The 27,883-nt window shown below is 38.3% G+C and overlaps 2 protein-coding genes across 4 annotated transcripts in view; both read right to left on the bottom strand.

Annotated features, from left to right (window-relative positions):
• The window catches only part of LOC118750503 (sensory neuron membrane protein 2), a 47,885-nt gene that overhangs the window by 10,387 nt on the left and 9,615 nt on the right, over positions 1-27,883 (bottom strand). For 2 of the 3 annotated variants that reach the window (XM_036485215.1, XM_036485214.1), the window contains exons 3-7: positions 21,829-21,986; positions 21,598-21,745; positions 20,343-20,480; positions 16,020-16,280; positions 15,490-15,919 (exon numbers count right to left, since the gene is read on the bottom strand). In XM_036485215.1, coding sequence (XP_036341108.1) covers positions 15,490-15,919; positions 16,020-16,280; positions 20,343-20,480; positions 21,598-21,745; positions 21,829-21,986 — 1,135 coding nt within the window. The remainder of the gene's footprint in view (positions 1-15,489; positions 15,920-16,019; positions 16,281-20,342; positions 20,481-21,597; positions 21,746-21,828; positions 21,987-27,883) is intronic. The other variant, XM_036485216.1, reaches the window with a different exon arrangement.
• Positions 911-5,936, bottom strand: LOC118750501. The gene is given in 4 exon segments (XM_036485212.1): positions 911-2,297; positions 2,299-2,578; positions 2,609-2,923; positions 3,953-5,936. Coding segments are annotated over 4 exon segments (3,660 nt in total). The 5' UTR covers positions 5,922-5,936; the 3' UTR covers positions 911-1,201.

Here is a 27,883-nt window from a genome sequence, read left to right as displayed (position 1 = left end):
GTCGCTACAAAAGCTACTCAACCTTCTAACCTTTATAAAATCGCTATCCAGCGCAGAGTTAAGCTTGGGAATTCTTAGTGCTCTAATGGCAGGAAGTGATGGTCATGTACATACTCAGGGTAGTAGGGAAATTGTCATACTAACCAAAGGCAGCTTTACATCGTTCCTACTAAAAGTTGCAGAGAGGATCGCGGAGGATAAATCCTCTGCATAAATACGCAAGTAAATACTTCGATGTTCAGAGTAGGTTAGAAGACCCCATCAGCATCCACCCTTAGTAGACTAGCGTACGTAATTTTTTCTCCAGAAAAAGGAAAATACACAAGCTATATTTATTTAGGGGTAGTTTTCGACTGCATACTTTTTTCAAAATGTTTGGCCAATCTGGCTCTCGTTGCCTCAGATGTAGAGTGATCCTCATATAAATCCATTTAATCAAAGAACCAAGTTTATTTTTAAGAATTTAGAATTAAGTTCGTATGATTATTTACGCGAAATGCCGGAGGCCAGAAAACATCCATTTTCTCAATTCGTTTTAATACTTTCTAAACAGTTCCACAGACTGTATTTTTGTAAGATCTCTAAAGAAAAACTGAAAATTCCCAGACCACTCTATCTCAAGGAAGTAATTGATGAGTAATGAAAGTAAAAATTCAATATGGAAAAAAATGTTTTGAATTATTGCAACATTTTATTAATAATTTTCTAATGCAACTATTATTATATTTTTTTTTAATTACATATACAATTAAGTATAACATAAAGTTCAAACCTAGTACGTATAATTTTCGTGTATCTATAAAGTAAGTTCGTAAGTATAGTTCAATAAAAAATATACACACTGTAGAAAACATAACGATTATTATAATTGTTTTTAACAAATTTAAAACTAGAGATGTGATTTATTTAATATTGCATCCAGTGCCATGGCGATGTACTTATCTGAATATGTATGTGTATTTGATTATCTATGATTATGTAGTATACTCGTGTCCTCGTTTAAAGTGTAGTTTATAAAAAAAAAATCACATTTTGACAGCATCACAAAAATTCGCAAACGATTTTCCTTCCTTAACTAGGCTCTTAATACTACTTTGAATTCCACTTTCGGTTGTATGTATCTCAATAAACGAGTATTCATTTGTCCGCATGCGAGGAGCTACATACATACATAGCTTTTGTTTGCTCCCAGCGTCTGCAATTAGTGTCCAGTTAGCGCGCCGTTTTGGCCAAACGCATAGGCATAAACGGTCTTCACATTACCAGCTGTATGATTCCTGAACTGCTGATAGTATTCGCTCTCTTCACCATGCTTTGCCAGAGGCCGGTACTCGTATTTGTTAGTAGTACTCGCTGGCTTGCGTGTAGTTGTCGAGGCAAAAACTGTGAACTGCTCTTTGTACTTCGCAAAAAATGGATGACTGAAGGGGTCGTCGCGGTACGGATTTGTTGTTCGGATGGTTGAAGACCCGGTAAATTTCGGTTTAAGTGTTGTAGTAGTTGCTTCCGCAGCACTCGTTGCATACAAAGCGGGTCTTCGCGTAGTTACACGGGCAGTGTTTACACTTTTCGTTGTCGTCGCTGGCTGTATTTTAGTCGGAGCCCTAGTTGTGGCTGTGGTGCTATTTTGTGATTTTACTTTAAACCTTGTAATCGGAGGAGTCGTGGTAACCTTCCTGGTTGTATATGGCACTCTTGTAGTTGTGAAAGTATTCGGAATACCTGATGTAGGACGCTTCGTTACCTTCGTAGTTATCGGCGTTCTTACAGTAGTTCTTGGCTGCCGTGTAGTCGTGGAAGGATAGTAATCTAGGTGCATTTTTGTCGTCGTTGTTGTACGTTTTGTCGTCCTTTGAGTTGTCTTTGTAGTCGGTCGTGTGGTAGTTTTTGCTGCAACGGGAGTTCTTTGTGTTGTAGGCGATCTCACTGTTGTTGAAGGTCTTCGCGTGACAGCTGTATTTTCATGGTTGGAGGCAGTTTTAGTAGCGCTGACAATATTTCTTGAGGTAGTTTTTGTTGGACTTTGTTTGGTTGTTGGTTTTCTAGTTGTTGTGGTGGTTGTCGCTGGTCTATTCGTGTTGCCAGAAGTCTTGGTGGTCTTTCGTTGGGTCACTGGTGAACCATTTATGGCCAGTGTTTTAGGGATTGGAGTTGTTGTTGTGGTAGTCCATGGAGTGTTCTGTCGTTGTGAAACACCTGCATTTTTTGTGGTCAGCGGTTTTTTGGTTGACATTGTTGTTCTAGGCCTGTTCGTAGTGGCTGCAGTCTGAGCGGTTTTTTCTTTGTTGGGATATATCGGTATTTCTTGTGGTCAATGGTCTTTGCGTTGTAGTTACCGTTGCTTTTTTAGAGTTGCTGCTTTTTGCTGTAACTGGCCTCTGGGTGTTCGGCAGTTTTGTGGTCCTTGGCGTAGCAAGAGGAGCACTTGTTGTAGATTTCGTTGTTATTTGTGACTTAGTTGTGCTTGTCGTTCTTTGAGTGGAAGCCACTTTTGTAGGTTGCACTTGTGGTTGGTGATGCCAGTTCCAAGTTGGGGCTGTGCTCGGCCGTTTCGTTGTGGATATTCCAGCGAGTGTTGCTGGCTGATTTTTATTCTGCGCTCCGACACTTGGCTTTTGTATAACTGTTGCCATTGTTGTAGGTTTCTTTGTTGTAATTGTGGGCAGACTCGAATAATATTGCAATTGAGGATTTTGGGTAATCGATTTGGCAGTTGTGGTAGGTGTCGCATACGCAGCAACTGGTTTAAGCGCGGTGGTTGGAGCTTTTGATTTCAAAGGGGTCGTACGGAATACGTCACTGTTCACATAGGGTCTTGTTGGATGCAAATGCAGCTTTGTTTTTTCCGTGCTACTCGGTGTGGTACGCGATTGTTCTCGATCAGGTTTTGCGCTTGGCTCGGCACTGAAACCTTGCGTTGTGGCTGAAAATTTTTGAAGAAAAGAATTACTTTGATATTGGGCGCTTTGTTGCTTAATTTTTGGGAAAGCCGTTGATGTTTGTTTGCTGGCTGTTTCAATGTGAGTTAAGGTTGCCGACTGGTCGATGAATTTAGTTAAAAATGGGTTGGAGTTAAAGTTTAGTTTCTCAGCTTTCTGCGGCGATGTATCAGCTTGTTCATATTTACTAAGAAAGGGGTTAGAAGCCTGGGAAGCGGGTGTTGATAATGAAGTTGCAATGTTAGTACGGGTTTTGGTGCTTGGCGTGTGAGGTTCCTGACTCGGTTCAAGCGGGATGATGACAGCTTGCGATTTTACTGGCGTTGTACGGAAGACATCACTGTTCACATAAGGCTTTGCTGGATAGATATGTAGCTTCTTTTTTTCTATGCTACTCGGTGTTGTAGGCGATTGTTGCCACTCTGGTTTTATACTAGGCTTGTCACTCAAACTTTGCGTTGCGGTTGACAAAGTTTGAAGGAAGGGATTATTTTGAAACTGCGCGGTTTGTTGCCTTCTTTCTGGGGAGGCAGTTGAAGTTTGTTTGCTGGCTGTTTTAATGTTAGTTAAGCTTGCCGATTGGTCAATGTATTTAGTTAAAAATGGGTTGGAGTTAAATTTAAGTTTCTGAGGCTTTTGCGGCGCTGTATCGGTTTTTTGGTAATTAATAAAAAAGGGGTTGGAAGCGTATGAAGCGGGTGTTGATATAGAATTTGCTATGTTAGTATGGATTTTAGGCTTCGATGCTTCCTCGCTAATAGGTTGAAGGGTTTGCACTAATTGGCTTAAAAATGGATTATTAATATATTCTGTTTTTGATGAAACTGCTTCAATGCCGTTAAACGCACTAGGCGGCGTAGTAGTAGGCACACATTTTAAAGCACTGTACTGATTTAAAAATGGGTTATTTACAAATGGATGATTTAATTCGCCCTTGTGTTTGATTTTCTTGGGTAAGCTTATTGGCATTTGCTTAGTTCTGTGGGTCTGACCCACATGAATTGGTTTCTCACTCTGTCCAACTCGTTTGACTTGATGTGCCTTCTGCAATTCGTTGCTATCGAAGCAGGAACTTATCTGCTCCAATTGCTGATTGCGGCAGTTCCGATTATAAACTGTCCACGCAGTGAATCCATCGCCGGATAGACGTGTATGCTCCTCGTAAATGGTTTTCACGCATCGCACATCATCGGTTATATCGTTGTCTAACAGTTTGCTGCAGGAAATCTGACAGGCTTTGCCAGCGCCGCCATCGTGTGAGCACCAGTACAGGTCACTTATTTGGAAAAGGCCATGATCCGCACTGCCATCCGTATTGAGGCGTCCCACAGCGGCCGTATTCAAACTCGACTCGTGCTCGGCTATGCAAACCCAGGTGGGCACCTCTTCCATAGGCATTTTGTGCTTAAAGTACAGCTCCTGCGCTAACTCACATTTCTTGTATATTTTGCCTTTACCCACTACAGCGCTGGCTTGTTGTCCACTTCCAACTGTATTTGTCTCAATGACTGGGCCAGCGTGAAGTGCTTTCTGTATGTCGTCTGCTGGAAAGCATTTAGCCACACGCTGCAACTGTTGATTGCGGCAGTGTCTGTTGTAAACAACCCAAGCTGTGAAGCCGTCACCTGAAATTTGCGTGTGTTCCGCGTGTATAGTTTTGATGCACTGCACATCATCGCTGATATCCGCGTCCACCAATTTGTGACACGGAATGTTGCATGCCTTACCGCCGGAATCCTCGTGGCTACACCAGTAGAGGTCACTGATCTGGAAAAGTCCGTGGTCTGCGCTGCCATCTGCATTTAGTCGTCCCACAGCTGCCGTGTTGAAGCTAGATTCGTGCTTAGCAATACAAACCCAGGTTGGTATATCATTCAGACGCATCCCATGTTTGTAGTACAGCTCCTGCGCCAGTTCACACTCCTTGTAAATCTTACCCTTCGCCACCGCCAGCCCAGTTGTCGTTGTGTACGTATTGTTGTCATCGTGGTAGCCACCCACCTGCATTGTAGTTAGAAATTGTTCGGTCTTACTTAACTCATTGCTCTCGAAGCAGGCGGAGACCTGTTCAATCTGCTGATTGCGGCAATTCCTGTCGTACACCGTCCACGCTGTGAAACCATCGCCCGAGATGCGCGTATGCTCCTCGTGTATTGTGCGGACGCACTTGACGTCGTCGGTTATGTCGGAGTCGAGTAGCTTCGCGCACGGAATGTTGCACGCCTTGCCGCCAAAGTTGTCGTGTGAGCACCAGTAGAGATCGCTTATCTGAAAGAGGCCGTGATCCGCGCTGCCGTCACCGTTGAGACGCCCAACTGCTGATGTGTCGTAGTTGGACTCATGTTGGGCGATACACACCCACGTAGGTATATCCTGCATTGGAAACTTGTGTTTAAAATACAATTCTTGAGCTAATTCACATCGTTTATAAACTTTACCCTTGTGTTGTTGTGTATGGTGTGGCTGTGTGTAAGTGTTTGGGGATGTGTATTGTTGAAGTGTAGGTGTGGATTTTGGTGGGACGCCACTGTGTTTGAGGAAGGGGTTGACTTGGTAAGCGTGTGCGTGTGGTGTTTGGGAGGAGAATGTTACGGGTGAAGTAAAAACGTGCGTTTTAGCTGGCTGTTGAAGCGTTGAGTATTGATCCTTGAAGCACGAGGATACAAATTCATACTGCTGGTTGCGGCAGTGTTGGTTGTAGACGGTCCAGGCGGTGAAGCCATCACCAGAAAGACGCGCGTGTTCACCGTGTATGCGCTTGACGCAACGAACATCGTCGGTTATGTCGTTGTCCAGGAGCTTGGTACACTGCAGACCACAAGCCTTGCCACTGCCGTAGCGATCATGCGAACACCAGTAGAGATCACTGATTTGGAAGATTCCATGATCGGCGCTGCCATCCGCATTCAGACGTCCCACGGCTGAGGTGTCGAAGTGAGATTCATGCTGCGCGATACAGACCCATGTAGGAATTTGCTCCATTGGCGTTTTATGCTTGTAGTAGAGTTCTTGCGCCAACTCGCAGCGATCATAGACCTTGCCACGTTTATGTGTTGAATAGCTACTGCTGATAGAGTTCGAATGTACTGCCAGCGCGGTGGGTGTGTAGAATGGGCCTGGGGCGCTTGCGAAGGGGGTGTTTGCAACTGGTTGTTGCGCCGAAGGCAGTACGCGTTGATTCGAAAAACAATCCTGTACGTAGGCCTCGACACCATGGCGACAAAACTGTTGGTATGCATTCCACGCGTTATAGCCGTCTCCGGAGAGACGTTGATGCTCGTCGTAAATAATACGCAAGCAGCTCAGATCATCGGTCAAATCAGCGTCACGCAGCCGTTCGCAGGGCAGATTGCAGGCGAATCCCTTGCCAGGTGGCGAACACCAGAACACATCGCTAATCTGGAAAAGACCATGCGAGCCACCAGCCAGACCTCCCGCGTAGGCCTCTGTGTTGAAATCGCTCGAGTGCTGAGCGATGCAAGTCCATGTTGCGACCTCGTGCAAATCCAGGCGGTGTTTGTTGTGCAGAACTTGCGCCAATTCGCAACGATCGAACACCTTGGCATTGACGCTGGCACCAAAAGCTAGAAGGAAGCAAAAAACCCGCGCGAAAAACTCGCCAATGAACAGAGAGTTGCGTGCGCGCGCAGCTGCCGTACGATACGCTATCATTTTGAAAGTGGCACAAAAGAGCGTGGAAGCAGCTTTTAATATTCCCGTAAAGCGGCCACGAACGCCGTGCGTATGCTCGCGCGCACAGTCGCCTTTGGCGCAAAATCTTTCACCGATTTCGACTAGTTTCTTTAGGTGTTAGGCGACTCTTTTCACTGCGCACATAAATTAGCTAATAAATTCAGGGTAATTTGACGAAGTGGGTTAGCTAATTTTAATCGCCCCAAAGCTTATTATGTTTTATTGGCTACTAATGCCAGGGCTTCTTTCTTCACGTTTGCTTGTTTTCACGCTCGCGTCTCGTTCAATACTGATTTCAGTGATGTCTCGCGTTTATATGTCCAGCTCACTTTGCGCATCGCATCGCATCGCATCGCATCGAACTGCCATCTATCTGTCCAGCCATTCAGGTACACTCAGATTATTTATAATTCAGCCACGCTCAGAGTTTGAGCCACGGAGTTGTTCGTATTTGTGGCTAGCCACCAGTCAAACAGGCGTTCAATTAGGCAGTCAGTCAATCCAATCAGTGGGGCAGCATTGTAGAGATGCGCGCAATGCGCATAAACACAGAATAACAAAAAAAAAAAAAAAAAACTGGTTAATCAGCAAGCGAACGCGCGATAGGCGAACTGTCTGCTTTATCAATTGATATCTTGATATGGATATCGTGTTGTTGGCGTGGCCATTGATTTATTCATATTGCATAATATCGTTGATTCTTTTCTTGAATTTTGACTTGTGTACATTTAATTTTGAAGTCTGGCTTTTCATTACTATCGACAGAAATTTCAGTTTATTTTGTATTATTTATTTTTATTCGCGCTCTTTAATTTTGATGTTATCCAATTCAAGTTTGACGCCAAAGTATGTCAGTTAAAAGTATACTTGCGTTAAACCTGATACTATGATCATTATTTTCACTTAGAGATAACAAAAGTAGGTAATGTATTGGTCACAGAGTCCATAACTGGAATTTTACAAATTTACAAAAATTTACAAATAAATCTTAAAGCACTGACTTACCACTGAACTCAACAATACAGTTTGTGCTTTTACTATCTTCATTTTAGAGGCCTGATTAGAGTTATGCCGATTTTCCACTAGGCATTGAAATGACAAAAAATTATGCCATTTATGAAAATGCCATGCCATGTGGAAATGGACTTAATGACTATTTTTTTCAAATAATGGCGCGATAACTTTTTAATGCCCAACTTTGTCATTTGCCATTTTAGCCATTCAATGCCTAGTGGAAATCCAGCATTAGACGTATTAGGAAAATCTAATAACAAGGTAGCGAAAAATGTGGGGTTCTATTCAGAGGAGTCTTGAGTATAAACCATCCCTTTCGGGGTATTTAATTACACTCTCAAGCGGTTTTACTTACTAAGTCAGATTACCCATATTTTTTTGATATTTGACCAGATCTTCTTAGAAACCATCGATGCAAGATGTTTTCGATAACGAGACGCTTGCATTACGCGTACAGTTAAGTTAAGTTAGGAGAGCGTGGGTGGTATATTCCGTCCTTTTATCCATTATGTCCATTGTGAGTGCCCTCTTTAAGTGAGTGTCAGGAGGATATACGTACCTATAATCGAAAGAGTAGCTTTAAGTCATTGTTATACTGAACCGATTACTATCTCTGATGAAGAAGAGGAGATCCAACAGCTCCACCTCCCCTACCTCGCCCGGACTGTTGAAGAAGCGTGAACTCAAGTACTCGAGTCGCTTTGTCTGTAGACCTGGACATCGACAAACTCAGTGGTCAATTGACTCTTCCTCATCCTTATCATGGTAGCATCTGCAGATATTACTTGTTGGTATTTTTCTCCATTGAAGCATTGATGCTATAGGATAGTGTCCTGGGATGACGCCGGTGAGGACTCTTAGTGCAGATCTATTGAGTTTCATTATATCCCCTGTCTTTTCTACTAAGCCGCGGTCATAGTTATCTTGTGGCCTCCCGTTTGTTCCACAAGTCATTAGTCGCGGCTACGGAGTATTCATTAATTTTTTAGCGTGATCACTAAACTGTGGTAGCACCCGCTTCTACTATTAGCATCTCTATAGCGTCGATCACCGCTTGGAAGACAGTGCAGTTGTACGGTAGACGAAAAGACCGGTTGATCTGCAGGTCTTTCGAGTAGACACCGGCTCCGGTTCCTTGTTCCATGTTTGAACCACCAGCCTTTCTGCTACTGACAGTCCCGCATCCCATTCTTCTCGGGTCGGCAACCTAATTAATATCTTCGTATTGAAGTCCCAAACAGGCGTAATGTTGTCAGTGCTGCCTTCTATATCAGCTTCGATTTCGACTTCGAACCCAGAATAATTTCAAAGCATTTTGCCTCGGAGGAGAGTTTTAAAGAAGATTCCCCTAATTTCGGCGGAGGAAAAGTGGGTACTTTTGTTTTCCTTGTAAACAATACCAGTTCTCTTTTGGAGGGGTTTACACCCAATCTATGCAGGTTGGCACACTTAGAGTTATCACCTAGTGCACTCCCCATTAGTTCACTTATCGTTGACAGGAATTTGCCAGTGATGAGTGTCACAAAATCGTTGGCGTAGGCGACAACCTTTGTCATTTTAGGTTTGAAAGTCTCAGGAATTTCTTTCACCACTAGGAGCCAGCATAGAGGGGATAGTACGCCTTCTTGAGGTTTTCCTTCTAACAGATCCTGTGCCTATGGTGGCGTTAATTATTCTTCTTTTAGCATGGAGTCAATTCATGCCACCATAGGATGCTGAATGTCGTGCTAACAGACAGTCGCCCCCGTTCGGACATTACTCAAGGCATACAGTTAACTGAAGATAAATTAGTTCCTACACTTGCGTGTCCCTCTAAGTTTCCTGATATGTCACTGTGCCAGTTTCAGGACTAAAGTTAATAAGGCGCAGATTTGTAAGTTTCACTTCTCCAGTGTGGCCCAGGCGCTCTTAATTTTTTTGATTAATGCGCTACCGGTTTCATCGTTCGCCAGAAGTGGAATAGACTGGCGCCACTTTGCGTTAATTGGCTCCTAATAAGAAGTTCAGGCTCATTTATAAATACTTTAAGCAACTACTTTTTAATGCTTTGTAGACAATCCTAAATCAGGCGGTCTACTCTGTATTGCGATTTGAAAGGCGACACGGTCTTATACAAATGCATAGTGCAATTATTGGAATTATATGGATTTGCAATACAAAGTAGAACCCAGTTCAGAAGCTTGAAGTGAATATATGTGTCTCAAGTAGTTCGCTAAATTTTTTCTTACTCCACAGCGCATTTCCTTAGCGTTCTATATTTATTTCAGATTGAATGCTCTTCAGTTTTAATACTTTCACGAAAGTGTTTTCTTCCATATCTATTTATTCTAAGCGGATTATTAATGCCAAATCTAAGAACCGCTAATAACCAATCTTTTGCTAATCGAAGACGAGCAAAATAACCAGTTTGCACAACAGTCGCATTCATTATCGCCTTTGACTCTATGCCGTCTGCCGTAGAAAAGCTCACAATTCAACGCTCAACACTTAAGCTGTAAACACTTCATATGCATATGCATACTTGTACGTACATTTGTATCTAAATAAATGAATTGATTCATAACTTATGACAGACAGCTCTCAGCGGTAAGCTTCTAGGACGGTTGAAAGCATTACTACTAGTTAGCAGTTGATTTGTGTTATAAGTCGTCTTCCGAACTAACAGTTATAATTGAGGTGTGCTAGCGAGTATGAAGGCATACTACATGTATCTATGTATGTATGTATGTATGAGCGCGAGTGTGTCTTTGTTAGTTGGTGATGATTAGCTACCCATTGGGGGGGCCAGCGATGCCAATCAGTCTCTGAAGAGCAGCACGAGTGCTGTATTTGAGCCTGTGCCGCTACATCTCTGAGACACAAATATTTTTGTTGCTACAGCAAATCGTCGCAATAGGCTGAGTGTTGTGCGCGTGCGTATGTGCTGTGGGTGTTCAATTATATATAGGCCACTTGTATCGTCTTTTTACACTTTTATTTGGTTGCACGTCGACAGCCGCCTGCCTAACCAGTCTAATTTCAAGTGGCATTCTAAGCATGCTGATGCGAATTCTTTGTGAATACTTCTTCCCTCTACCTCTGTCTCTCTCCCAGCATCTTCCGTCCGTCCGTCCGTCCGTCTGTCTATGTGTAGGCTAGTTGGTTGTTTAACAAAAATTAGATTTTATTTCCGCACAAATTATGAATTAATGACTTGTATAAGCTAGTAATTTGCAGTTGAGCATCTAATCATTTTTCTTATTATTGCGCCTGCGTTTAGCTAATTTGTTTGTTTTCTCAGTTGTTGTTAAGTACTAAAGCGCGCTTCATTGTTTTATGGCTTAACAAATATACATACCTACCTACATACGTACATAGTATGTTTGATTTATTTCGACGTTTTTCATTAAATAGCGGGCGTTCGCTGCAAATCGACTAAATACGCTTTGTTGCTTAGCGCAGATAGTTAACGCCTCTATATTGATAATTTTTCTCACGTTAATAATGAGTCCATTGAAGCAGGCGAGAGTCGATTAAGGCAGGCGAGAGTGGCGATACCACGCATGGTAAGTATCGTTGAAACATTTAAATATATGGCAATTTGACTTGCAAATTTCTTTAATGTCTACCTATCTAATCTAATTTCGCATTGAAGGGAATAGCGTGAAGAGAGAAATGTGTTATTAATATCAATTGGGGTGTTCACAGTTCGTTCCAAATAGTGTCTCAAAATGTAGACGTCTACATTTTAAGACGTTTTCTAACCGTAAAATCTGTGGTGTTGTTGTTTCCCATACAAAATTGGAAAACGACGCCGTCTACATTTTGTCACACTCAAAGGTATGTTTTTTACGCGTCTACATTTTGCAACCTCGCAGCAGGGTTGCATTATGGCAATACTAATCACATTTTTTTTTAAGAAACAAATCAAGGAAAAGAAATAACAAATATTACGAATTGGTAATTAAGTTAAATAATTACAATTTTTCAGAAACAAAATCGAAAGGCGGCATATAAAAAATGCACGCAGGGAAGAAATGTCTGGCAACACCAACACAAGGCAACACAAGGGGTGCTCACAGTTTGATGCTAAAGATGTCTCAAAATGTAGACGTCTACATTTTCAGACACAATTTGGAACGAACTGTGAACACCCCAAATGTATAATGTGATAATTTGCACTGGCTAGCCTTGAATAGTTCAAAGGCAAATCACCGGAGGTCAACCCTCTCCACAAATACATATACATACATATGTAGCACAACAAGACCAATAAACCTTTGCATCATACATATTTACTAATATTTTGGATATTAGTTGAGTGTATAAAATGACGTACAAGAATTGGCTAAGAAATTTTCTCGAGTCAAATTTCCTTAAGGCAGTACGCAGTTCTTAAGAAATTTACTACGCTTTCTACTACGGTTTTTGTAAAGTTTTTTTGTGAAAAAAGGTACAAGGCAACCCAGGCTTGCAACAGAAATTATATGCCCGTTCCATTATTTCTTGAGGAAAGAGTGAGGCAACAGGCTGATGAAGTATCAGATGATGTCAAAATTCCTTGGACACACACACACACATACGAAATAATGGCAAATTTTTCTTGACCGGTTTCTTGAGAGCTGCATACAGGCCTTTAGAGATGTTGGTCATATGTACATACATACATACATATATGAAGGAGTCTCTATGAGATTGTGGGGATTGTCTTTGCGCGCTGCTTTATCATAGCGAAATTATTTTTTAAGTAATTCAGAAGAAACAATTTAATGACTAAAGATTATGTTAATTATTCAAACTCTTTTTGCTGCCTATGTCGTAACTAATTCCGCGAATCTAATTCTACGATTGCTTCGATTATCGTTGCTAATGGGATACGGCTGGCAGCTGCAACGTGTATCTTCAAAACCAAACATAGTTAATTTTTTTCAGGATAGGGAGACACGTGTTATGCAAAATTTGGTTGTAAAATTTGGATGTGTAATGCAAATCGATTTTTATTTTTACATTAGAACATGTTAAGTTATGTATAGTAAATCTATCCGCAATCGCAGCTCTAAATTGTAGAAAGCATGGGAATGATGTAAAGATTGTGTACCTTTACCTGCCTACACTTAAGTAAGGCTGGATTTTAGCTAAATTTATAATTTTTTTTATGGCAGCCTATTCATTGTTCTAGAAATTAGATAGTGAAGCAAAGCAAATGGCTCTGGTCGTAAAGTTTCAGCACATGCATGTCTAGGCCCCAATGTTACTGTGGACAGTTGTAATTTTGAAGTTGTTGAGGGCATCGTATACTTGAGAACCACTATTAACACTGATAATAATATCAAACTCGAAATTAAACGAAGAAAATGCTCTTCTCAAGAAGTGCTACTCTGAAGTATAACTTGAGCGGTAAATTCTACTCCCGACGAACCAAAATCACACTTTATAAGTCTCTCATCATGAACGCCCATCAAATGAGTTGGGGACGGGACATATATGGTAATTTACGCATTTGTGAGGGCGAGGATCGCAGACGATGGAGCGATAAGCCATAAGACCTTTACAACAACATCGATGTGAATGAAGACAAGACGAAGTACCTTCCGGCAACATGTCTACTCGTTTCGTAACACACTTCACTGTTGGCAGCTATAACTTTGACGTAGTGAAGGACTTTGTCTACCTAGTATCCAGCATAAACACCACCAATAACGTCAGCCTGGCGATCAAGCGAAGAATAACTCTTGCCTGGCAAGTGCTGCTTTGGGCTCGGTAGGCTATTGCAAAGTAGAGCCCTCTCTCGACGAACAGAAATTACGCTCTACCAATTCGTCATGCCCTTCTATGTGGCGCGGAAATATGTGGCTCAAATTCGTATAGGGGAGAGGCAATTGGAGAAGATTTTTGGTCTCGACCCAAACCGACATTGTGTTCATTGGTAATTTCGACAGTCAGTAAAGCAGGGAGCACACAATTTGTACATTTGTAGAGATTTTGCCATTTTCACCGTTACGGAGTGGTGTTGTTTGGGAAGTTATTATTGAGCTGAACTCATTCTCGATAAAACTTTCTAAACAACACCACTCTGTGACTGCCAAATTTACAAATAGGGTGATCCCTGCTTAAGAAATTCGTTCAATTTCGCCACCGAGTCACTTTACTCATTCCATAAAAAATATATGCAGTACATATACTACTTCTGTTAAAACTAAAATTATAAGTTGTTTGCAATCGGTTGTGGAATTATCTACAAATTTGTTGTTAAGAATTTTCTATAAAAAGTCAATAGCTCATGTTACCTTAGGGAATTTCTTGCGATGTTTAAATCAATTAACAAAGTTGTGAAGAAATTCATTTTAATTAACACAACTTAAATGGTCTTAATTTGGTAAACAAAAATAGTAAAAGCATTTATTCATTAACCTGCTACCCTTAAATTAAATTGATAAATTCTTGTTAAGCGAAACCATGGAAATCGTAGAGAATATATATCGAATTATCGTGAATAACGACGTGCAAATATAAAAACAAGTTTCAGCAGAGAAATATTTTTTTAAATTGCGTGAATTACCTAAACTTTTTTATCATACGTTAATGATTGTGTTGTAAAATAAATAAACATAAAGATACATTGCTTGAAAGGAACTAAAGTTATTTTTCAACTAAGAATATTTACAAACAACAAAATACATTGAAGTTTTTTCAGCTTAAAAAATTATAAAAGAAAAATATGAAGGATTGAGATATACATACGTACTAGAGCTCTTGTTAACAGTCGATTATCCGGTTAATCGATTATTCGAATAGTCGAGTGGCAACTTTTGCATTGACTGAAAATCGAATAGCAAGTATTCGATCGTTTCATCAACTTCGACTAGTCGTGCATTATTCGAATAGTGAAAGTTGTTTAAATACAAATTTTTTCTCACTTCAAAACAAAAAATTTGCTTCATTCAAAATGAGTTTACGTAAGCGTAGCTGGGTGTGGAACTTCTTTTCTAATTCCGAAGGTGGAAAAGAAGTCAAGTGTTCAATATGTGGACAAAATATAGCCTATAATAATTCGACATAATCTTTGGCAACCCATTTGTAAGCCATTCATAAGAGGAACAAGGAGCAGGACCTGGAAATGTATGTTTATGTTAACGAACTAATAACTGGTAATTTTCCATAGTTTATCCTCCCCAGGACCACAGATGTAGCCAATAGTGAATGCACCGAACCAACCCCGGCAAAAAATGTCAAGCGTAGAAGAAAAAACGAAGATGGCGAAACTATTTCAAACGAGTGCCAAGAGACCATTTCTCGTGCAATAGCACGATTAATTGCAACAAATATGTTACCCATTTCTCTTGTTGCAACCCTGGTTTCCATGAGTTTATGAAGGTGATGGATGCACTTTGAATTTTGCATATTTTGCTATAAGTCACGTATTCATCTCCATCATAATTCATGCAGTACCACACCATTTTTGGTACTATAAATATTCAAAGCCTATCAACCGCAAAACGTATGAAATATTGAAAGAAAACAACTATTCAAATAGTCGAATCTGTCAAGTAATCGAATGAAAACAACTAGTCGATTATGAACGGTTAGTCGAAAGTGAACGGTTAATCGATTAATGGTATTCGATTATTTTTTGAAACCACTTTTTCTATTCGATTAACCGATTAATCGGTTAGTCGATTAACAAGAGCTCTAATATATACATACATATGTATCTATATAGCTCTCCTCATGCCAGTCCCATAATTTCTTAGTGTTATCTTATCTCTCCTTATCCTATTATCTTCCAAAATATCACGATGTAGAGAGCATTCTTGCCACTTGCCCAAAAATATATTCTTCAACCACTAATAGAGCTCACACTTACCAAGACACGTTGTTAGATCCAAAGCGCCTGCGTATAGGCAACCATTCTTTCGTTTTATCACATTCGCCAGCTTGTCCACGCAAAAGCATTCGTTGTCGTGCTCGGGACCAATGTCGTTGATGAAATTCTCACCGATTGAGTAGCGAAAACCCGGTATGCCCTGATATTGTATGTCGCTCTGATAGAACAATTCCACCGAACGGCAGATATCCGCGCTGAAGATGTACATTGAATCGCCGCGTTTGCGGAATGGCGGATACGACGAAGCGTCAGTGCCATTTATTTGATTGCACATTGAAGTCTCGCCCTCCGAACCATTTAGCCACACCTGCAAATTATGTGAATCGTCCAATTTTTGTATTTCCAAGACGCGCCGGGCATCTCCCTTACCGGTGTGCACCTCGTAGACCTCTTTGCCTGTGCCGTTTTTCTGTAACATCAAAAAATGAAAAAAAAACAATGAAAAGAAAAACATTAGCATCGGCCATTGAAGCATGCAAATATGTACTACTGTAATTATAAGTACTCACGTGATTGAAGAACGAAAACGCCAAACTGCCATCACTCATTTCGCGTATTGTCTTCGAGCCGCCTTCTTTGATCTGGTTGCAGATGGCCTTGGCAATGCCATTCGGATTGATGCAGAAGCGCACGCCGTCAAAGAGGAATTCGCGCACTGTTGTATCGAGAAACATTGACTTCGGATCATTGAAGACAGCCTTCAGATTCGCATTCAAGTGGACGAGCAGCAGCGATAAGCCCGGATCGTTTTCCGAAATCTGCAGCACCGACTGAAATTTATATCGATTAAATGTACATACATACACACACATTCATTTATGCATCGTGGTGTGCGGGTGTATGCGTGTGCCGCATGATTATACAAAACTTAATTAGTAGATAATTATTGCGTTTTTTAGTACATATTTCAAAAGAGAGCCAAGCTCGAGCTTTATTACTTCTAAATGCCTCATTTTCATGCTTATTTACAGTTTCATTTCCGATCAAAGCGTTTAATTACCAAGCATTCAATCAATCTACCGAGCACCGTAACCAAAGCAAACGAGAGTAAATATGTAATTGGGGGCGGGGGGCATAAGTGTGGGATGGGGCAGGGGCGCGCAAGCGTGTTAATTGCAATTTCAATTTAGTAAAAAAGCATATACTTAATATTTTAATTACGGTATAGAATTAAACGATTTCTCGCATTTAAGGCGGGATTTGAGTGTGATAGCCTTTGAAACAAACATTTCCATGTTTTTATATATACGTATTTGTTTATGCAAAGACAACAACTTGGCATGTGTCCAACAAATGCTATAGGCGATTTTAGCAATTATTAGTTGTTTATTTTTTTTTTCAAATAATTTGTATGTATACGTGCTTGAAACAAATGGATACGCCAATCAAGGGTATCCACTTGGGAATCAAAGTTTCACATCTATGACATTTGTAGGTAATATGTATGTATGTATGTATATAGAAATGAAGATGTCAAAGTTTTTGCATGTGAGTATGCAATTAAAATTAATCAGGACGGCTGACAAGCAGGTAACTGTGTTTTCGGGTGACAGCTGAACTTGAAGAAAACTTGAACTTCATCAACTAAAAAACAGAGAGTCTCGTCAACCACTTACTTTTACATCATTTAATATATCGACGAATAGGCTGTGTAGCCACTTGTAGGGTTCTATACATTTTTTTTTACAAAATCAGCATAAAAAGTAAAATAAAAAATGATATTATATAATTTTTGCAATTTTCAGAGTATTCTTAATTTGTTCAGTGTCAAAAATGAGTTACGATGTGTCGCAAATTGATTAATGCTATTTAAATGGCAGCATAATTATTTTTTAATTATGTTTTGGTAAAGGATTTACACATCGGAGTAGCCAGAATGAAATTTAGGGGGGGGGGGGGATTCTCGACCCAATTAAGCTGGCATTTCAGGGTACTATTTTATATGTATATAAGGAAAATTTGAAAGTTAGTGGGGGGGGGGGGGGGGGATCGACCCCCCCCCCGCCCCTACCTGGCTACGCCCATGGATTTACATAAGTAGTGATTAGACAACAAAAACAGAGGTGCATATCGCGCACACCCTCCTCAAAAGGGGCACAATTCAAAATTTTTGCATAAATCAATTCGTAGGATTTATCCACAATTAATAAAAGTATTTTTTTCTTCAAAATTATATTCTCTAACTAAATAGAAAGTACTGGTATACCTGTTTTGGTTTTAATTGCGTTGAATCTGTACGATCCACAAGCATTTATGTTTCCAGATCTGATTCTTGAGTTATGCCTCTTCTGAAGAGGGTGAGCGAAGTACTATTTTTTGAGGCTACATTAATGTATGCATCCGGAATAATATTTATGTAAGCACGTATGCACTTATAAATGAGAATTAAAGCGAGAAAAGAATAGCTTCAACCAGAGAAAATGATAAATAGGATATCTTAATAAAGCGAACTTCATAGAAAATTTGAGGGGCTGAGTAGGTTTCCTAGATACCAGGTTGTCTATGTAGGTACATATCGACTGCTGAGTGGAAGATCGACCTGCCTCGGCAGCCAGTTCGAAAACGCCCTATCTCCAAAAAACTTTTCAAGAACGCCCTATTTCAGAATTTAATTGAAAAACACCCTATCTGAAAATTCGGTTCAAAAACGCCCTACCTCACTGCAAAATGTATTGAAAATATGCTGATATAGGGCGTTTTTGAATCGGCAGCTGAGATAGGACGTTTTCGAAAAGTTTTTTGAGAGAGAGCGTTTTCTATTGGCTGCCGAGATATGTAGGTCGATCTTCCACTCAGCCATCGATATATAACTTCATAAAAAACATCACAGCTAAAATTTTAACTTATAGAGTCGAAGTTTATTTTAAAACTAACAATTTATTCTTGACCCGATTCCATCATACGTATTGTATTTTTAGTTTTTTTTTAAGTTACTCCTGAACTTATTTTCTTTATTGGCTATTTTCAACAAAATGGCCAAGCGAAATATATCCATTTAAAATGTCGGTATATGTATATTTAAAACACAGACATAATAGTCAAGTAGATACTATTAAAATGTAAATTAGGATATTTTTATTTATCACAATTTGCATTTGCACGTTTTTATGGTGCTTGAGTTTTGTATAAACTTCAGCTGGTTTGTCCAGATGTGGCATACGAATTAGCATTTAAAGTAGAAGAAGGATAGGAAGCTATTCTTCAATTAAAAAAAAAAATACGTTTGTCTGACTGCAATGTATGTATGTATGTATGGATATTTAAAAATTATTTATTGAAAATAGAGCGCTGTTTTTTTTTTTTAAAATGAAAGTATGACAGATCTAATGAAAGCGAAATTATTTGAGCTTGTTTTCGAAAGATCAGAATTTGAATTTCAAGATTTCTAATTGTCTATTGTTTTGAGATATTTTGGATTTATATGTGGTAGAAGTGGAATATAGAAAACATTTGCAGTGCACTGGCTATTGAGCTGTAATGGCGCCGGCAAGTAAAAACTTCACTTCAACTGAGACTTTTGGCCTAAAGAACGTACCTATGTATGTACGTAGTTACATATCTAAAAGCACAGTTAGACGACGGCATTGATCAATTAATTCCAAAAATAATTCCGATTTAACGAGTTTTGGGGGGCTTTACCTATAATTTGAGCTATAAAACTTGAAAAGCAGTTTAATAGTTTTAGTTTTATAAGCAAAAGTGTAAAAATGTTCCTATGCCGAAGCCCTACGGTCTGGCGAATACTATTTGCTGGCCAAAAGTCGGGAAGTAACCAACTGATTTGATCAAAGTGGCTGATTTCAAATCTGATATCAGAATTTTGAAATTCCAAATTCAAAATCGAAATAATTTTAAGTTTGAAATAGCATACCATAATTTTGCTATATGTATATTTTTTTTCTTATCATAGTTGCTTCAAATAAAAGCATGTTCCTTTAGATATAAGTATCACGAGTGTTTGTGTATTTGCATTAATTTGTACTTATTTATATGAAAGGACACTAGCACAACAAGTATATTACTTAAAATTAGGCTAGGTATTAAGTTAAACAAATAACGTAACGTAAAAGTTTGAACAGAAAATGCAGAACTGACTTTTGACCAGCAAATATTACCTGACAGACCATAATAGTGACAGTGACAGAAATAATAGGCTCGCCTTATTTTGACCAGATTTGGCTTTAATGTTTAATATCTTAAAAAAAAAGTAGCAGTAGTTAAACAACAAACACCATATAAATCCACATTTCAATCTTGGTACAAAAATTATAAGAATTTGACAAATATTCACCAAAATTTAAACTTTTTACTCAAAATTTTTAGAAAATTTTCTGGTATGCAGATTTATAGCTCATTCGATTTTAACGCATCAAAGAGCAAGATTTAAGTGGCTACGAAATACTGTTGATTTTCACTCTTTTTTCTGCTGGGTTTTGCCATGCAAAGTATGTTCGAATTTTTTTTATAACTTTTTCTTTAATAATTCGGAAGTTTACTGGTATTATTCGTACGTATGTACGTGTATATATAATTATTTAAGCAATGCGAGTGTTTATTTGTATGATTGACTACCTTTACCATACCAAAAGCGCTACTGTATGTACATATTTACGTATGAAATTTCCTAATTCTACGGGTTATGCGAATATGTTTTGATACGCTTGATATGATATGTCTAGTATGTTAAGTAAATACATCTACAGAGAGGTAGTAATGATTAGTATGTGAGCCAATGCAATAACCAATTGTTGTTACAATTAAATATGTATGTATGTATATTAAATGTTAAATTGAATTTTCCATTTCTTTGTATGTATTTAAGAAAAATTTACTTTACGTTTCCCACGTATGCGCTCCATCAGACGTTTCAATATACGAACGCCTGGCGTATGGTTGAGCCTGTGATTTAATCTATTCGCAAAACCCTGAAAGATATCAGTAATTTCCCTTTCGAATACTTGTAAAAATGCCTGCAAATAATATACAGACAAAGAACTTATTTTATTGAATTGCTAGCAAGGGTACTAGATGCTCTACCAAACATTGGAGCTCGAAAGAAATATTATTATTGGCAGTGTTACCGTTGTGCGACTAAAGTGTCAAATTGACACTTTTTGGAGATCGATGCGCCCTGACACCGACTTTTAACATTAGGCTTATTTTAAAACTTTTCCAAAAAATCGTGCGACCTTTGCTCCTTTTCTTTGTTTTAAAATTCCATATACACATTTTGACAATTCCTTCATAAATTAGATTTTTTCTTACGTGTTTAAAAATGTTTTAGTATTTACTTTTCAAAGGCACTTAAAAATTACACCTCTGGCCAAATTTGTACTGAGTTCAACCTTTTTATTATGTCAAACGTTTTCCGAATAAATGTCCCGAAGTAGAATGAATTAATGCCCCGTTTTTGTAGCTTAGAATTTCCCCCAATTTATTTGTGTTAAATTTATTATTTATTTAATGATGTAAGTACTTTTTTAACTGCAATTTGGTTTTCATACTAAATGCAAAATATGCATATTGCGTCTTTTTAATATGTCCCTCATCAATGGGTTATTATTTTAAGAGAAAAAACTATTTTTGGCAGAAAATGATGATCATCATTAATAAGTTATTAAAAATAATGAGGCATAGTCACAGATGCAATAAAGCCTACTCTAAGTAGCTTTTTTTGCAGATTTTCCGTTGAAAAAAGCTAAAAATAACGTTAGGGTCGATTTTATTTCGACTATGAATATGCCCTAATGAGTTTCGAAAGGTAAAATAATGAAAGTCGTTACATACAATGGTATAAACGATTCGAATGACTTGAAGACACTTTTTTTCGGCTGTGACACCTTTTTTGCCACTTTCGAAAAATTTTCAGCGGTAACACTGATTATTGGCATCATGCTTCCAAATATAGATAAATGTTCAATATGAATAGTGATCATTTATTTATATAATTTCCTCAAAATGCTTTAAGTTGAATGTAAACAATGCCAGTAGAAATTAATTTCAAGATCCAATGTAAAGTGAAGCTTTGGGAATAGAACTTCATTTATTGCCAATCGTATATGTATGTACATAAATATAGTAGCTTACATTCATATGCATATTGAGTACGACAATATGATCGGATTGGGTGTATGGTGCTGACGCCTCCTCATCAAACTCGAAATGCTGGTCCTGTACATAGCTGATTTTAGAGCCATCGCGCGAAAAGTGTTTTACTTTTTTCCGTCGATATTGCCTAGAAATTTGAGCAAACGAATTAAATTAAAGTGGCCGTAGTAAATATTTATTAACCCACAGTCGCACTGGGTTACCACTTACCTGTATACATAGGGTCCTACTTCCTGTACAATTGGTATGGCGCCTTGTTGTACCTTCTGCGCATTGGTCACATTGAAGATGTACACTTTGAAGATCAATGGCTGTGGGAGTTGTACGAATCGCTTATACTGCTCCGAGCCATCAGCAATAATTACATTCTGGGGAGAGAAGAGGTTGAGAATTTGAGTGGTGAAAATTTAATCAATTGTGCGATATTTAAATTACTGAATAAATTTTTAATGCAATTAATTAAATAGGAATGTGATCTACCTGATATCAAAACGGGGTCATTATCTGTAATTAGTTTGTGATATATGGACACGGTAATGGGGGATAAACGAGACACGCTAATGAAGTGTATGCATTAGGGTAGCCTAATTAATGCGAGAAAAGTAGGCGCTCACATTCAAGGCATAACAAATAAAGAAGAATCCTAAATGGTTGAGAAAAAGTAGTTTAGTTTGTTTTCATGTTTTCTTTTTCAAGAGAATTTATAAAAAAGCCAATCAATTATACTTTAGTCGCCGTTTCGATCACTTGATAACAAATTGTCGTAACGTTAAAAAACTTGGCTTTTTACTTTTTTTTTTAGCAAAAAAGCTGATAGTTGTTTGCATTTTATTTTGATGCAAAAAACATACAAAATAAAAAAAATTGCTTGGTATTTTTTGAGCAGAAAAACAATCGTAGAAAATATAGAAATTCAGTTTTTCAAGGATATCGAAACATATAGATTTTCGAAGGTCGTTTTCCGTTTTTTTTAACATCTTTTACATGCCTTTAAAAGCTTAATTGTCAGTGTCAGTTTTGTAGAATTAGAAGTTGCCGCTCTTCGCAAGATCACCAGCATTGTTGTTCGATGACTTTGTTCCAAAGAAATATTTTGCAACAGTATTTAGGTATGCTTGAGTTAAACTCTTCGAGCACAAAGAACGTTTCCGTCTTCCTGATCCCCCATTGATCGGCGAGGTGGCTCCGTAGGTGGTTTTAGAAGGTGAAGTTCTTGACTCTAACACAAATCTAAAAGATGATCCTCTCTTGCAGCTATTCATTAAATGGCAGGGAGCCTACTACGGTGTTTGCATTTAAGACCTCCCGGCTATTTCCACTTTTCTGAAAGAAAATAGTCTTTGCATCCGGGTGACGCTGAGTCACTCCGGAGGCCAACCGATATCTCTGAGTCAGTCAGTCCTTTTACATAATTTTCCCCTGGAAAAAAATTTATTTACCTGTAATAAAAAAATCTCCAAGGGTTAATCCCAATAGTGGGCATCTTATTTTGACCGCAGGGTCTCGTTTCAGCCCACTGTGCGCCGCGTCGATCGGGCGAAGAATTTTAGACAAAGGCAAACAACGGCCCAAATGTATTGCAAAAGTTGTTTTACGAAGTTTTACTTTCAGAATTCAATTAATAGAGCAACCCTAATGTTGCAAAAAATTAATGTACGGCGAATATATTAACACACATATGCACACACCCTCTCACATACTTTTATTGCATTCCGATATAAGTAATAAATAATGCAATTTGCTTAAAATTTTGACGCGAAATAATAAAAATGATATCGGCAGGAATTGCGACACAATCATTATGGGACTAATTATCATATTTTTGCACCCTAATTACACAGTAAGTAGGGTCAAATTGTTGACCTCGTAGCACAGTGACTTTTGAATTAATTTAAAGTATATCAACGACGTCACGCAAACTGTCAACTTTGGATTGCGTTGATTAAAAGTGATAAATATTTATTTTTTTTTTCAAAACGCTCATCAGAGTTACTTGATGTCATTGCTCTGGCGCTTCATTTCATATATAAATAATATGCATTATGATAATGAAGACGATAACTGGGAATGCAGTACTTCGAGAGCAATCATTCGAAAGGTCGTTTTGGGTACAAAATGGAAAATTCTTAGTCTTTCTAGAAAGTAGAAGTGTTTCTAGAAAAGACCGTACCCGCCTACGCTGACTAAACTTTACTTACAAACAGCATTTTTTTTTTGGTCGCAAAACCTACTGAACTTGTCCAAAAATAATATTCTAAGTCGACTCCTGCTTTATTTCAACAACCATGCGTCCAAGGCCTCCATAAGTTACGCGTTCACCTGGCTAAGAATGTGTGCTTAAATTTATGCGTAAATGTATGAGGCAATTTGAACATTCTTTGCATGAAGAATGTGCAATCAAATTTTATTGTCCTCGCAGTCAATTCGAATGGGACTCAAAAAAAAAAAAAAAAAAAAAAAACAAATTTGTGGCCAAATTGACAATGTGTAGTCGTCACCTCGACTTCAATTCAGTTCTTCTAGGACGCAAGAATGCATTGACAGTCAAAAACTGAAAACAACAACACCAGCAAACACATACAAAATTCAGGTGTCAGCACTCCAAAAGTAGCAGCCAAATGCATTCTCAATGCTCATAATTAAAATTCTGTCCGCGTTGAGCCATACAAATTGGGGCCACGGCAGCTGGCCTGAAGGAGAAGTGGATGAAGCAGCAACAATACATACACATGTATGTACGTTGTTGGCCCATTATAATGACAACTTGACTAATTTACAATTAGTTGGAACTACCTACACTTTTGTTCTGTTGCCGTATATTTTAGCGATCGGTGCTTTTTTTTTTTTTTTTTTTTTTTTTTTTTATTCGGGCGTTGTATCTCTCTTTTTTTATTTAGTTAGCAACGGAAGCCAGTGTAAAATATTGAAACTAAAGTTTTATGTTAAGGTATTTTAAGGTTGTTCGCATGCAAAACATGCATAAATAATAATAATTTAATGGCATAAAATACTTCAGACAATTAATTTTTACAATTTGGCGCTTTTGAATTGTGAATAAATACATATTTAGGTATACATATACATATATATATGTAGCACATGCGGGCATATACATACATACTCTGATATGCGAGTATTTAAGTTTTCGTAAATGTAACAGCACTTTGAATTTATTGAGTATTCTAAATTTGTATATGAAATAAATGTAGATACATTTTATTGGGGGTTTCAGCTAATAATTGATGCCATTATTTTATAAGTTTGTAAATCAATAGCTTTGAAGTCACAAGACAATACTAAAGAAATTTCAACTGGAAACGCATGAATATTCATTTCGAGAGAACAAAATTTTTAATTTGAATTAGTTTCAGTTTCTGTGTGTAGAAATTCCAGACTTATTTTGCCACAATTACCGTATTTTTCGGCCAATAATAATAAGAGATTGGCGCTTACACATATGTATGTGTTAGTCTTTGGCCGAGCTTCTAATCCGATCTGAAGCGTGCGCTTTGATGTTGTTAAACAAACCGCGATTGTAGTTTTAATGGGAAGCTGTTTTTGATGGCAGAAATACAACCGGAGGTTCGCCATTGCCTGCCGAGGGGCGACCGCTGTTAAGAAAAGACCTTTTCCCTTTCTTTTTGCGTTGTTGTTTTGACCAGTGCTTGAACCCAGGCCCTGCGGAGTGGTATTAATATGTATGGATTGTTAAATTATACCCCAAGCTTTGTTTTAGTTATAAATCAAATATTGATATAGCTTTGTTTTCCCACCCGTTATCAGTAGTTTGCTCTGTGTTTGGCATACAAATAATTTAATATGCTTTTCAGGTGAGCCCTTTTGACATGAACGCGCCTTAAGTTTGACAGAATTTACGTGATCCAAGCGTTACATAAATCATTACAATACAGATGAAAACTGTACTTAGAAGGTTGGCATATAGAAAATTCAAGTAATTCATGCAATTATGATAGGTTTCGCAGACATTTTCAGTAATCAAGTCGAAGGTAAAATGTAATTGACAAGAATAATTGGAAGCACTTATTTTGAAATTTTGATCATGCACAACACTTCAAGTCCAAGTTCATTTACCAATTGTGTATTTAAGGCAGGTAAAATAGCCAATTGCTGGCAGCTAGGCGGTAAATTAATGTTTGTCGAAGTGTGGTACGAGTTCGTGTGCAGCATGCTAAGTAGTCTGCATAAAGGTGCTCATAAACGTCAAGAGGAACTCTCATGAGACTTTCGCCATGTTGGTGTGAGAATTCTCATGCGTGTGTACACGCACATTGATTCTCACTGGAATTTTGTTCTTAAGAGATTTTTCTCTCAAGAATGATAGATTACAAGATTGCGCCCATCAGAGAGGATTTTTGAGAATAATTTTTGTGCGACGTCACACTGGTGCATTTACGAGAGAGAAGTGCCAAAACGCGAGCAAAAATCGAAGAAGAAGAAAAAATATTGCAAGCAAAACGTAAACAAGTTGCACAAGTGTGACGTCATACAAACAGCGCTTCTGTCAAATTCTCTGAGAGCGACCTGGATATTTCGGGGATTCTCGGCTCATTATAAATATATTCGGGACTACTTCGGGATTTTTAGATTATTACGGGGTTTTCGGAGTTCCCAGGACTACATCAGGATTTTTGGGATTCTCGGCACTATACTGGGATCTTCGGGACTACTTTAGGATATTTGGACGATTTCGAGATTTTTGGGACTAATTTGGAACTTTTGGCAATATTCCGGGCTTTTCGAAATTTTCGCGATTCGCGGGACTGTATGGAGATTTTTTGAACTATTTCCGGATTTTCAACACTACTTGAAGATTTTCGGTATTCTCGGCACTATCGTGGAATCTTCGGGATTTTCAAGAGCACTTGGGGATTTGTCAGACTTCGTCAGAGTTTTATAAACTTCTTTGGGATTTTTAGGGTTTTCGGGAGTACTTCGAGATTTGAAGGGTTCTCGAGGCTATATCGGGATCTTCGGGACTAGAGCGGGATTTCCGGGACTATTTTGGAATTTTAAAAACTACCTCGAAATTTTGGGTATGCTGGTAGTTTCGTAACTTTCGTTCATACATATGTATGTGTACATATGTATGAACTATATACCACAATTGACGACACGTTTTATTTTAGCTAATTAACCGACTTCAGAAAAAGGAGAAGGTTATCAATTCGTCGGAATATATTTTTTTTATGCACATATGTTACCGCATAACTTTGGAACACGTTAACCGATTTCTATAATGTTTTTTTTTTTTTTTTTAAGGAAAGGTGTTACCTCACAGGTGGTCCCATACTAATTTGGATCATGAAAAAATTAACGATAATCTTAAATTTTTATATGAGAATGGTAGTCGGTTTTGTTGTTTGCTTAAAAATTGCTTGTTTAAGTAACTTGTTTGTAAATAAACCAATATGCATAACGACATGCATATTTATGTTCATTGGTATGTATATATGTACTTATCACAAAAAACTTTAACGGAATATTATTATCGTTATATTTCTTTATAGTGTTTGTACACAACGCGTTGAGAAACGTAGCTACCAACAAAGCTCATTATTTAAAGTACGCCAACAAATGACCTGGCTGTCAAACAAGTGAATCTGAGTCGAGTTGACAGACTGGCGGCATTTGCTGTGGACTGTGGAAGTTTAAGGTGCGACTTTCCTAATACAAAAAAAGCGCAAACAGTTAGTGAGTCAATTATGTACTTACACGCGCTGCCGGCTGCTTCTTCGCAATGGTGTCACTTTGAAAATTGGTTAAGATTTGGTTCAAAGGCATGTAGGTATTTATGTACTTATGTACACATGCACATTGTATATTTGCATACATATAGAGAGTTAGGGTTTGGAAATTATACGCACCACCACCACCGATACAGTCGCTGAGTTTCAATTAAAAATTTACACCTACTTAAGTACTCCAGTAATGACTTGAAAAAAAATTAAGTTTGCTTTAAGTATAAGTAATCACAAGTATATACATAAGTACATATGTATGAATGTATATTAGACCGTATCACAAAAAAAAACTAAATTTGTTCTAAACGCTTTTGAACACTCACTGAAGGAGTATTTCAAGAGCATCGGATTTTTCTAGAACTTCTTTACTTGATTTCGGGTTTGTAAAAATGATGATGATGACCTATGATCAATAGCAAGAAGCTTAAAAATAAACTTGCAAAGCTTTTAAGCTTAAACCGTTTTGCCATTTGAGGGGATTTTTTTGAAAAGACATTAAGAGA

This window comes from Rhagoletis pomonella, unplaced genomic scaffold (assembly GCF_013731165.1).
Source record: "Rhagoletis pomonella isolate Grant_MI unplaced genomic scaffold, Rhpom_1.0 Rhpom_scaffold_00271, whole genome shotgun sequence".
Classification (NCBI taxonomy): domain Eukaryota; kingdom Metazoa; phylum Arthropoda; class Insecta; order Diptera; family Tephritidae; genus Rhagoletis; species Rhagoletis pomonella.
This window is presented reverse-complemented; position numbering and strand designations above follow the sequence as displayed.